Source organism: Sus scrofa, chromosome 7 (genome assembly GCF_000003025.6).
Source record: "Sus scrofa isolate TJ Tabasco breed Duroc chromosome 7, Sscrofa11.1, whole genome shotgun sequence".
Lineage (NCBI taxonomy): Eukaryota > Metazoa > Chordata > Mammalia > Artiodactyla > Suidae > Sus > Sus scrofa.
The window spans coordinates 96037190-96049934 of NC_010449.5; the positions used below are offsets into that span (position 1 = coordinate 96037190).

The window sequence follows — 12745 nt, forward strand, 5'->3', positions numbered from 1 at the left end:
GAGTTGGTTTGTTGTTTTAATGAGAGGTCTAATTCATGAGGCTCTGCAAAGGCTGGATTGTCGAAGCAGATCTTCCCAGTTACAGCCTGTTGCCTCTTTGACCCCCCAACCCAAGCCAAATGGCAGGGCCTGGGTCTCCAGACCTACGTTCTTGCTCTCATGAAGGCCAGAGGCCCTGACTGACCACCCTCACTGGGAGCTCCGAATCGTCAAATCAACTGAGTTGATGTTTTGCCTAATCAGAGTTCTTTAATTCGTTTGCATCCCCTTAGCTTTTGCATTGGTACCTGGGAGCAAGGAATTCCACTCTAGACATGCAATCCTCTCACTCCTACCCACGTACAGCAGCCAGTTCCAACCTCAGTTCCCTGGACTCCACTTACAGGTGTAGCCAAGGGAAGCAGAGTTAGCCATGCACTCCCCCAGGCATTTTCTCATGACGTTGAAACCAGAAGCCCTCCCTTCACACAGAACCCCCCTGTTTCCCCCACAGCCCAAGCAAGGCTCGGATCCCACACGGAGGCCCAGGCCTGCAGAGGTATGCATGCACACACAGACAGCAGGTAACTGGGCAGAAGAGGCTCCAGTGGCCACTCCCCCACTAATTAAGGGAGTCTGAACCCAGAAAAAGAAAAAACAAGTTAGGAGGGGAAAGGAAACAAAGAAAAAAAGAACAAAGTTAAAAAAAAAAAGAAAATGATGCTTTTCCCTCATTGTAAGACAGGACCGCCAAAGACATACCTTTTAACTAGGACCGCACGGCTGTTCATCCTTGGGACTGCCAACACGGTGGACGGTCTTCATCACCCCGGGGGCCTTGAGCAAGTGATGCTTTGGTTTATTTCAGGAGGTGCTATTGGAAACACAAAACAAAGTGCCTGGGGGGCACTATAAAAAAAAAGTAGAAGAAGAAATACGGGAGACTTGATCGTCCAACGGGTTCGGATACGTTTTTAAACAGGGACGAGGGGAGAGGGAGACACACTGTTGAGGTATCATCCTTTCTTCCGCGAGCATGGCCTTGGGTGGCTTTGTCCCAGCTGAGTCCATGACTTGCTGCTTCTATTCCATTCCTGCATTTGGAAATTGCTCTTCGCCAAGAGGAAAGTGAGGAAAAGACCAGCAACAACAAAGCGGCAGCGAGGCCAACGGAGGAAGAGGATACCCGGGAGGCGCTGCCGGTCAGGGCCCAGGTGCTGCAGGGAGGCCACGCGGGTGGCCCAGGCTTCTCAGGAACTGCTGACATTCCCTCGCAAGCAAGGAGGAAGATGGAAAGGTGGGGGGTGGGAGAAACACAGGGAGGGGGGTCTGGCGCGGGGAGCCACAAACTCCGTGGGGCACAGCAAGTGCAATCCTTTCCCAACGAGGAAAGCCTCCTGCCTGGGGCTCCTTGAATCAGTCCCCCTCCCCAGGGGCTTTCTTCTAACCAGGATATGACTTCCATTCCTTTGATTTCCCTTCTCTCTCTCTCTCAAAAAAAAAAAAAAAAAAAAAGTTCTGCTTCTAATAATAGTTAGAATATATAAATAATAATTGTTTAATGTTATTTGTTGTTTCCAAACCCAGTGCGCCTCCTCTCTTCATTGTTGCCAATAAATAGGAAAACAGGAAATCAACTCTGCTCATGTCAAAAAGATCCCCCCCCCAAAAAGACATAATCCGCCTAACTTCCCATGTCTATGGAAAATAAATAGTACATGATGCTGCCATCTCTCTGAAGGACTGTTATTCTGCTCTTTTGTTCTCTTTTGTTTCAGTAGTTTGTGCTTCTGTTGGACGTACCCTACACAGAGGGAAAGGGGGCAGGGGCACGTGGAAGGTGAGAGGGAGAAAGCCAGGATGAAGGGAAAAACCTAAATTGTCTTTCATTTAAAAATATATATATATCAGAACCAGAACAATGACCAAAGTCAGAGGGTGATGGCTAATTGCCCAGAGAGTCTGTTCCGTGCGTTTAGCAACTGCCCTTTTTATCTGCTGTGGGCGAACCCCGGCCACTGCGGCGTCCTCGGCAGGAGCGAGGCTCTTCCAAATCGTCCTCATCAAAGCCGTGGAAAGTTGAGGTGTCACTTTCTGACGTGGAACCGAATAAGTCCTCCGTGGTGCGTGCTGCGGCCGCTGCCTCCTTCTCCTTCCTGCCTTCTCCTCCCAAATGAGCTGACACGTATGATGAATATATCAGCACATGGGTTAAGCAACAGACAGCATTATTAATATTCTTATTACATTATTACAGTGTTATTCTTAATAGCAAGATCAAAAACCATTTCACACCAAAAGGAATTAACTGGGTACATCACCTGGCGACAGGGATTGGGGGTAACGGGACAAAGCCAGCATTTCCAGGGAAAAGGATTCTCCCCTCCCCGAAAAGGCACCGTCTCTACCACAACAGAATTGTCCACAGCTCTGACAGCGCAAGATTCAACCACGATCTTTCTTTCTTTCCTTCTTCTCGTTACATGCACGCTCGCTCAACCCCGCCCCAGACAATGTGTTTCCTTGGTGGTTTTTAAGCCTGGTTGGTATTTCTTTGGTGTTTTCAGCTGGCGTCTCTTTGCACAATGTTTGTCCTTCACTTTGACAGTCAGCTTTACAAAGGTATTACTGTCAGATGACCCAGTCAAGGTGGTTAAGCCTCCATCCATTTTATTTTTATTTTTACCCGTTTCTAATCCCATTCTTTCCGTACCCTTTCAATCCTGCCCTTACATCATGTAGTTCCTTTGCACTGAAAGTGAAAAGAGGTTGGAAAGTCTGATAAGTGGTAGGTAATAAAAGAGCCTCTGGTCTTTTTTAACCACTGGAGGACATCTCTGTGATCTGCCCACACATACACGCGTGCGCACACGCATGCACGCGTGCGTGCATGCAGGCATACCCACACACACACTCCAGCCATGAAGCATACCCAGGTCTTAGGAACTCCAGAAAGTCCAGGGTGAGAGCACTGAGAAAGTGAGTCATAGAGGTGGAAAAGCCTAATAAAAGACAGTATCCTGAAATCTATAAAACTCAGGTTGAAAATTTCCACATTCTAAATGGACCCCAGGACAGCCCCCTAATGGGTCATAATGTGCCATTTATGGTGCCAATTTCAGGAATCTCACTTTTTCTTCCAGGAAAAGGAGGTCGTGTGGTAGATGGGAAGGAAAAGACAGCTCTTCCGAGCTCCATACTCCTCCTTGGAAGGACTCCAGGGAGGCCTTCGAGAAGCATTCGCCCACCTGCCTTAACAAGCATATTCCATGGGCTACTGCCACCTGTTTATTCCCAAGGCAGCAACTATTTCAGGAACATCAGAGTCAGACCTTGACTAAATTATGCACCAAAATGAATCCTCGGCAAATGCAGTGAGAATACCTAGGCTGGTATACAATGGCCCCCTGAGTCACACAGCAGAGAGATCCTGGGAAGAAGAAGCTGAGTAAAAGCTGTGAAAAGAAAGGCTTTGGATAGAATAAAACCAACTGCCCACTTCTGGTCCATATGGAGCAGATCCAAGTACCCCAACTTTTGTAGGAAAGAAAGGGGAAATTTCAGCAAATTTTCCCTGAGAATTCTGAAGCTGCCCTCTCTAACGCATCCCAAACTCACAGCAGTCATTACACTCTGCCCGGAATATCATGCCACCAAGTAACTTTGCTTCTGGCAGTAGAGACTTTGTCTGATCGCTTGCTTCTTAAAAATGCTGACCTGGATTTCATGTGCATCCTTCTCTTTTTGAGTACCAAAATCCCAGGTTCCACGATCACATGGGCCCTCTCTTCTAAGCTGGCACCAGTAGGGTAAAAAGTTCAACATTAGGTATCGTGTTTAGTAAGTAAACAAACTGACAGAATTGCGCAAATAGGCCACCCATCAGGGCCCTTAGGGGTTAAATGTGGAGGGTTGTGTGCAGTGGAAACCACAGTGCTTTTCCAATTCCTGATTGGCCGCTCCAGTCAGTCGTAGAGCTTCAACAACCCAAAACCCAATATAAAAGGACTCACGCTAAAGTTTGCAGACAGAGCAAGGGAAGAACTGGGCTGCTACAGTAAAGCCAGGTGTGGGCATCTCAGGCCTTCCCTCAAGACTAGGAGTAGAAAAGATGCTGGGTGGAAAGATGGGAAGGAGGAGTGACTGATGGCTGCTGGAACCAACCGCTCAACAGAACTGTGTTTCACCTACTAGTCAGCAGTTGATGAGACTACAGACGAGTCTGAAACCTTCTCTCCTCCCTGTGTTGCCCTTTGGCCTAGTTATAGCATATAACAAATACGAAAGAGCAACCACGACCAGCCAAAAATAATGGAACTGCAAAGCAAAACGATAGCTTGAACAAAACGTGAAGGCCTGAATTCTTTTTAAGAATGAAAAGAACAAGACCAATTTCAGTCTTTGGCTAGATCAAAAATGAAAATTCAAAACATCCCAGGTCCAGAGGAGCCCTAGGAGCACCTGCCTTTCGCCTCCTTGATCTACCAGGCTTTCTTTTGTTTTCCGTATGAGACGATGGGATGATTGGGCCAATGGAGGTGATATGTATGCAGCTGCCCAGGAGCCCAGGGATCTCTGGCTCCCACACGTCCGGAGGTGGCTGCTCTCCCAATATTCATGTGTCTGTACTCTTCCGGTTTGCCCCGGGCACTTCCGCGGAACCAACACATCTTTTTGTTACGTGCACATCAGCCGATACAAGGAAGCATGTTGACTGTGTCTCCAGTGTTCCCACTGTGTCCCGCGGTCATCCACAACAACACACAAGGAAATATCCACCTCATGGAAAGGCCAGACACACACTGGCCAAAACCTTCTTTCTTTTTCCCTGGATCCCAGGGTGTAACTTTTAGTTCTTAAGAAGACAAAAATCAAAATAATCGGATACCCCTCTCCGCTTAAAATACCACCACTATCACTTCTGCACCCCCACCTTTCAGCCCCGCCCCCCGCAAGATGGCAGAGAAAGGCGAGCAGAACAGTTCCTGGTCTACAGGCACACTCACCAGAGCGTCCACAGTCTGCACAGGACACCAGCTCTTCCGGCCTCCCACTCTTCTTGTTCATGTTAGAGCCCCCCAAGCAGAAGTCACAGTAGTTATTGGGAATGACTGTCCCATCCGGTCCTTTCTGGGCTGTGGAAACATTTTTTTAAAAACATCCAGTGTTAGGCTGGGGTGATTTTTCCACTGGCCCCGCTTCTCCCTCGGTGTGCAGAATCTGCTCCGGAAAGAATATGAAATTTAGAATCTGAGGTTTTGTTACAACCAAGTTGTTAACTTGAGCTAAGTTTTCTTTGTGATCCTCCTCAGGTCAACAGTACTAACAATGTCTTACAAGCCATCCAGAGTTGAGTTTGATTCTTGCAATATTTCCCAGTTCTGGGTTTTTATGGTAATGACTTTGCTCTTCTTACTGCATCCCCGGGTGTGCAAAGCATCCAGAAGGCCTACTGGGCAGGTACATTTCTCTCACCTCCAAACAACCAGCCACTGGGGCCAAGGCCCCAAACGTCAGATGGTAACCATCAACAGTGGTGTGCCTAGAAGAAGAGCGGACAGGCACCATCTAGGCCCTGCCCTTGGGAAAGATGGTCCTTTAGGGACATACTCCTTATCTCCGAAAAGGAAAACACAGAAGCACTGATGGGGGAATCATTTCCAGGAAGGACCCTGAAGATGCCCTTGGGGACCTCATGCACATCATCTTGGAGGGTACACAGGTGTCCACTCTTGTCCAGGCTCATCTCCCTAAAGCCCAGACTCACTGGTCATGGCAAGCACCCAGGACTAGTTAATCAGCAGACCACCCCGAGTGCCTAGAAGCAGAACCCGACACTTAGCCTCACATCAGAGATGGGGTGAGCATGTCGTGAGGCTAAAGGTTTTCACAAGCCACCCTGCTGAAAGGCCTTAACCAAAGGCAAAGGAGTGTCGTGGGACAAGATCTTAAAAACAAAGCCTTGTGGAAACAGCCATGTCCTCAAGCACTGAAATCTCCATTTCTAAGGAGCTGGTTAAAAAGGTTCTTTGCACAAAGAGAGATGCCTCCATTTTCCTTAGTTTTCGATCCCTGTTGTGGACCTCTCTTTGTCACATTAACAGTCCCTGTTTGTGACTAAGAAGAAAAGTCTCTCTGTGTCTGGGATCAGCCTAAACCACCAGGGTGTCTTCGTCCTCGCTCTACTCAATGTCTGCAGCTATCTTTCATTATTCACTGGCTAGCATTAATCAGGGTCCCGTAGGGTACAAATCTGTACAAGGAAGCAGATATGTGAGCAGAAATACCATCCAGACAGTAAGTGATAAACGGATTCACCCACCTTAATATGATTCCCCCTGGCCTTCGCTTCCTCCCTGCCTCTGCTTTGCCTCCAGGAATAGAAAAACTTACCTGGGGAAGGCGGAAGACAAAAGCTCACAGAATTACATTAGAGAGGGTTAATCCATTTATCAGTTGCTATTTGGATTGTTTAATCAGTTTCTAAGTCATTGATTTTCATCTTCAGGGAGGCAGACAATTCTCTGCAAGAAATGTGGGGGCTGTTTGGGGCAGACAGAGGAGATGGCCATACCAGGTGGCCTGGGGAGTGTGGGTTTTTCTTCATCAGTCACTGCATCTCAAAGACATCTGTGTGTCATACAGAAGGACTTTGCAAATAATCTCCCCAAATCTGGATGTCCACAAATATTTTACTCTGCCTATAAAATGTTCATTGCCCACATCCAGAAGGAAGTCCCTTTCTTCTTTCCCCCTTGATGGCCATCTTGACTGTTTTTAGAACTCTCTCAAGAAAATCCAGAGTTCCCATCATGGCACAGTGGAAACGAATCCAACTAGGAACTTTGAGGTTGCGGATTCAATCCCTGGCCTCGCTCAGTGGGTTAAGGATCCAGCATTGTCGTGAGCTGTGGCGTAGGCCGCAGACACGGCTCGGATCTGATGTTGCTGTGGCTGTGGCGTAGGCCAGCAGCTGTAGCTCCAATTGGACCCCTAGCCTGGGAACCTCCATATGGTGCGGGTGCGGCCATAAAAAATGCTTAAAAAGAAAAAAGAAAAGAAAAGAAAATCTAAGCATGTCTATGAAGCAAATACACTCAGGGTTTTCTCATCAAGAGACTATCATGAAAGTCAATCAAAAGGTGAACAGAAAGAAGTGGGTTACATTAAATGTTGGGGCTGAGTGTAAACCAACGCTCAGTTCCATGATTGGTAGGAACTACATATAGCACGTGGAGATGCCAATCACAACCTGGGTAGCTTCCTGCATGAAGAACTGTCAAAGAATCCCAAGTATACCATCCCGCTAAACCTTGCAGGAGACCCAGACTCACCGTCTGTCTCTTTCCTGTTCTCTTAGGGACTCCCCATTAGGTCAGATTTTCTCCCCTCAGACAAAATCTTTAAGCAACCAAAGAATCTAGTTTCTCCAACACATTGTATCCTTTGTGATTTATGAGGATAAAGAAGTAGAATATAGAGCATAAGAATATCTGGATAATTCTTTACAGTTTTTACCACCCATAGACTATTAGTAAAATACCCTATTGAATCAGGGACTCCAATATGGCAAGAAATTTTAAAAAAAATTCAGAAATGATCTAGTAGAGCAAAGCAGACAGTGATGGAGAAATTGATACTATGAAGAAAGACCAAAGGAACAGAATTCATCTGATGAAGAGAAGCTTCTGAGGAGCCTGAAGCAGAGCAGGGTCCCCACATGCATTTGAGTTCGTTATTAATTATACAAAGTTCCGGATCAAAAGGATGAAGAAGGTGATAAACTCCCAGCTGCAGGCCCTGGTGTGTGCAGCTGGGACATGCCAGGATGCTGGATATCATTTACTCCAGCAATGGCCCAGCATAGAAAGTGATGGTGAGCCCAGCATAGACTGCATTTTCCAGCAAAATCCTTTCTGCCTCAGTCCCTACTCTCTGCGAGTGACAATGAGCTAAAGCTTCCTCCCACCTTGGTAAAATGGCATGGGATAGACTAACCAATAGCTTTCGCATCCGGTTCTCTTACCTTTGGGGGTATTTAGGATTGGTTTCAGGGTAAAAGTTCTTCCGTGGAGCTCTCTCAATTCCCCAGCCAGAAATGACCAATCAGGCCTTGGGGAAAGCATGTTGTTGACATCATTTCTATGACCCTTCTCTTGTCCATGCGTGAGTTCACCTGCCTCACCCCTGCCCCCCGCCGTCTTCAATGGTTTACTCCTTCAGATGGGGGACTACATCAGCCCGTTGTTGGAAAACCTGTGTGTCCCGTGTGCTTTGTTAACAATGATATGTGAGATGAATGGCTTAGAAAAGGACAGCAGAGAGCTAAGTAGGCAGCCCAGGGCTGCCTTGGGAGCTCCTCCTAGGGGGACAGAGGCAGAGTGATGTGTCATTCTGAGTACCACTCACTGCCTGGTATAATTTCCCTAGTTTCCAGAGAGAAGAGCTGGTCCATGTTCACATGGATGGGTCAGTTGCTTGGCTTGGGTCATGTCTAGTTCCCAGAGTACACAAGAGTGGCCTCAGTTGCTGGAAGATGGAACAGGATACTGTACCCCACCTGCAGTGGGTGAGACATCATCGGGTACACAAACATGTCAGGAAAGTATAAGACTAGGATTCACTATCCCTTGAGAAGGGGACACCAGTGCCTGGTTCAAATGTTTTGTGAGACGAAAAAGAAACAGACGTGTGTTATCCCACAAAACTGTGACAGATCTTACACTGATGCTGTACATACACTATTTCATTGATTCTCATAGACATTTTGTGAGGTAGGAAGCCTTGACAGATGAGGTACCTGAAGCCCAAGGAGGTGAAGGGGCCAAAGAAGCAGAGGAGGAGGCAGGATTCACCCCTGGATGGTCTGTGCCCCCAGAGACTCTGTCTCTAGTTACACTTCTCTCCCCCCACCCCACCCCGGGAAACTCAGAGCCAACCTTGCACGTAAAATAGTTCATAAACTCTTTGCAGTCAACGTGATTCACCCATTACTTTATTTAGGAAGCCCAAAGCGATAAAAAGTATTGAGAATGGCCTAATAAAAGTGGAAATCCCCTTTGAACTTAAATTTAATGTACCTACCACAATAATCCATCCCACTGACCCTATTTATTGTCATAGACTCCATGAAAACACTCCTCCAGAGAATTCCAAGACTCATGAAGGAATCTTTTTAAGTAAAGCTTACAAAGTGGCTTGACTGGCCTTTGGCCTGACCCATCCGTGAGCAATTTCCTGGCACCATCTATGAGATCATTATAAAAAGGATTTTACTATAAATAGGAAGCTCGTCCAGACCTTGCCAGTAGGATTTAAATCGAGATTCTGCTTCTGCTTATGGGAAATTGAGTCCTGCTTTATAGAACAAGATGACAGGGAGGCCAAAGACCCGAGTGGTATCTCAATGGCAGCGTCTACGGTGATGGATTTGGTTTTCTGTTGATTGATGTTCATGGGCTGAGATCATGTAAGTGATACAAGGAAGCTGCTGAGAAAATAAAGTGAGCCTTGAGAGTTCAGGAGTTTACCTGGGGGAGATAACTTTAAAAAGCTCAAAAGAAAAAAAAAAAGGAAATTAGGAACAATGTTCATGAAAAAAATGGGAAAAAAATAACAGAAGGTATGAGGGAACATTCAAATAAATCAAACCAAGAGAAAGGAAAAGCCGAACCCCAAAGAGTCCCAGCAGGACACTCACGAATGGAGGAACAGTTATTCTGGAAAGGTATTAGGGCACACGACCACACGACAAGATTTTTATTTACTTATTTATTTATTTGCTTTGAAGGGCCGCACTCGTGGCACATGGAAGTTCCCAGGCTGTGGTGTAGCTGCCAGCCTACACCACAGCTCAAGGCCACAACAGATTCCTGACCCACTGAGTGAGGCCAGGGATCCAACCCACATCCTCATGGATACTAGTCAGGTTCGTTTCTACTGCGCGGCAACAGGAACCCTCATGCTACAGGATTTTGACTTCCGTCAGGCCGCATGTCAAGGGCAAACAAGGCCCCAAATCTCCCACAGAACTACCACCCAGACAAGGCTGTCTTTCCCCCTTTCTGTCTGACTTCTGCCTCGATACGCCTGCCACTCGTGAGAAGAATGAGCGGTGGGGACAGGCTGGCCACCAGCAACGGCCCTTCACTTGCTTCTGCCGAGACCAGAGCTATGTCCCTAGTGTCCCAAGGAGAGAGGAAGCAAGCCAGAGGTTTGGGCTCCTCCGCGGCACATCCACAAAAGCGTGACTTCACATCCTGAGCAGACGCTCCAACCACCTGCCAGGGCCTGGTGTGCAGAGGCGCAGCCGTGTTCCCTGCCCACCACGCAGCCTACCCCACCCCTGGGCCAGCAGCTGTCCTCCCAGGGCCTGCCAGCAGGGGTGTGCAGTGCTTGGGGAACCCAGGGGGCAGGGAGAAGGGCCCTGCAGGAGGTGCTGTGCCTCTCCTCGCCCCCTTCACTTGTTCCCCCACCAGCCTCCACGGCTGACAGTTCCCATCCCTCCGCAGGTCTGACATGTTGCCATGGCAACCAGAATCCTGGGCTCCGGCAGCCTCTGGTCTTGCCACCTGTTATTACTTCATCTCTCAAGTGTAAAGCATCCTAGTCCGGAGCCACTTGGCTGTGCAGAGCGCATCTTCAGTGGATGGAGTGAAGCGAAGGGGAGAGGAAGAGAAGCGGGAAAGAGGAAGGCGGCCCCAAGCTGGCCACACAGGGCACCCTGCACAGGCCAGGCTGGAGCAGGAAGCTGTGGAGACGGGGAGGGTGAGGAGGGAGGGTGAGCTGACCGTGCTCTGATTCCCTTCAGAATCAGAGAGCAGGCCTCAGCTGGAGGCCACCGCCGCCGCCTGCTCCCTTCCACCCAGCCTTTAATGAGGGGCCAGGGAGGGGAGGGGGAGACAGCAGAAGGCTGTGGAGAGATCCGAGTCGGGCCCAAGTGCAGTAGAGCTAGGAGAGGGTTAAAGTGACGAGATAAAGACGGTGGGGAAGGCTGGACCAGAGGGCACGCAGAGCCTCCAAGCCTGGATAAATGGCCTTAATTCTCAGTCTCTTGCTCACCCCACTCCTTACGTGTTTACTCATATAAATTATCCCCAAGGCCTGACACCCTTCCTCATTGCTTCTGTAGAACTGATGAAAAAATAAATCCCGCAGATCCAAGGAATAAAAACGGTGGGATTCCATCCAGGCTGGTTCTTCCTGGCCACCTCATAGCAACGCTGGTCCCACCCCAGGGCTCCGGAAGGAAGACAAATGATGCCTTCCTCCCTGAATGTGGAAGGCGGAGCAGCAGGGGAGGCTGGTGGGGGAAGACGGACACGAGGGTCCACTCAGCGCGTGACCGTCAGGCCTCGCAGGCTATTTTGCCCCCTGGCATGGAGCACAGTGTGCGTGGAGGGTTGGGATTCAGGAGGGGATACTGCTCGTGCAGAATGATTCTGGGCCCTGCCGTGAGTCCTCCTGGAGATGAGAAGGCCGAGGACTGATTTAATAAGTCAAGTTTATAGATGGACCTAAATCGCTAGATTTCATATTGTCAAGGACAGTGGGAGACAGAGGGAGCGAGATGGCCTTGCGGGCTACAAGAAAGCTGGACACGAGGGCGGTTCAACAGGCAAAGCCACCGTCAGAGAAGGAGTCTTCTCTGGAGAGGCCTCTGCACCTGAGAAGGTGACCCTGACCTCGGGTTTGTTTGAGTGCCTGCCTATCTAGAGGCAAGAGAATGTGCTAGATGATGTCTTAATGCCCCTTTTGGGCCTATTGTTTGAGGACTATAACAGGGTGAAGAAAGAACCAGAAAAGCGAAGTTTTCCAAATGAGGTGGAACTCAGTCTTTCATCACCGCTTCATATTTGTGTACGTGTCTCTTTCCCTATTAGCCGTGAGCCCCCTGAGGGCAGGAGCGGTGTCTTTAATCTCTGAATCCCCAGCACCTGGCACAGTGATTGACACAGAGCTGACAATAAATACTTAATGAAAGGGTGGGCAAATCTTCACAGAGGCTTTTTGGAGGGGGGGAGAATGTCTGCCAGGCAGAGGGAAGTCAAAGACCAGGAATTTGGTGGATACAAAGTGTCCCCCAAGCCCTGAGTGACCAGCCTAAGTAAGCACTGCCAGCTTCGGTTCTGGCCCTAACCGGGCACTTAAAGAGTGAGGGGGCAGGGAGTTCCCATCGTGGCTAAGCGGTTAATGAACCCGACTTGCATCCATGAGGACACAGGTTCGATCCCTGGCCTTCCTCAGTGGGTTAAGGATCCGGCATTGCTGTGACCTATGGTATAGACACAGCTCGGATCCCGAATTGCTGTGGCTATGGTATAGACCAGCAGCTGTAGCTCCTTTTGGACCCCCAGCCTGGGAACCTCCATATGCCGCAGGTGTGGCCCTAAAAAGACAAAAAAAAAAAAAAAAAAAGTAAGAGTGAGGGGCAGAAGTAACATGAAGAATCGGGGACCAACTGAGGGAAGGAAGCGGTGGTGGAGAAGGCCAACAGCTCTGCCTCCTGCGGGAATCCTCTCCCTCAGGCATTTCTTGTAAAACTGGATGGAAGGAGTTAAGAACTCCCAGACTCACTTGGCCCCCAGAGCCCTCTGAACCCCATGTTTGGCCTCTCACCAGAAGCCTGGAAGCAGCCAATGAGAATATAGAGCCTCCCTTACTATGTGCTTTGGTGGCTGCTGAATCTTACAAAAAATTTTAAATGTGTGTCAGTCAACTCACCCTTCCCTGTACCTATCTTCTTCTCCTCTGTCTTGATGGAACA

General features: G+C 48.7%; 1 protein-coding gene across 4 annotated transcripts in view; it reads right to left on the bottom strand.

Moving 5' to 3' along the window:
* DPF3 (double PHD fingers 3) overlaps nucleotides 1-12745 on the bottom strand; it is a 279933-nt gene that overhangs the window by 62768 nt on the left and 204420 nt on the right. For 2 of the 4 annotated variants that reach the window (XR_002346003.1, XR_002346005.1), the window contains exon 8: nucleotides 742-5114. Coding sequence is in view for 1 of the 4 variants with exons in the window: in XM_021099467.1 (XP_020955126.1) it covers nucleotides 4986-5114 (129 nt within the window). In the remaining 3 variants the exon portion in view is untranslated. The remainder of the gene's footprint in view (nucleotides 1-741; nucleotides 5115-12745) is intronic. The other 2 variants (XR_002346004.1, XM_021099467.1) reach the window with 2 other exon arrangements.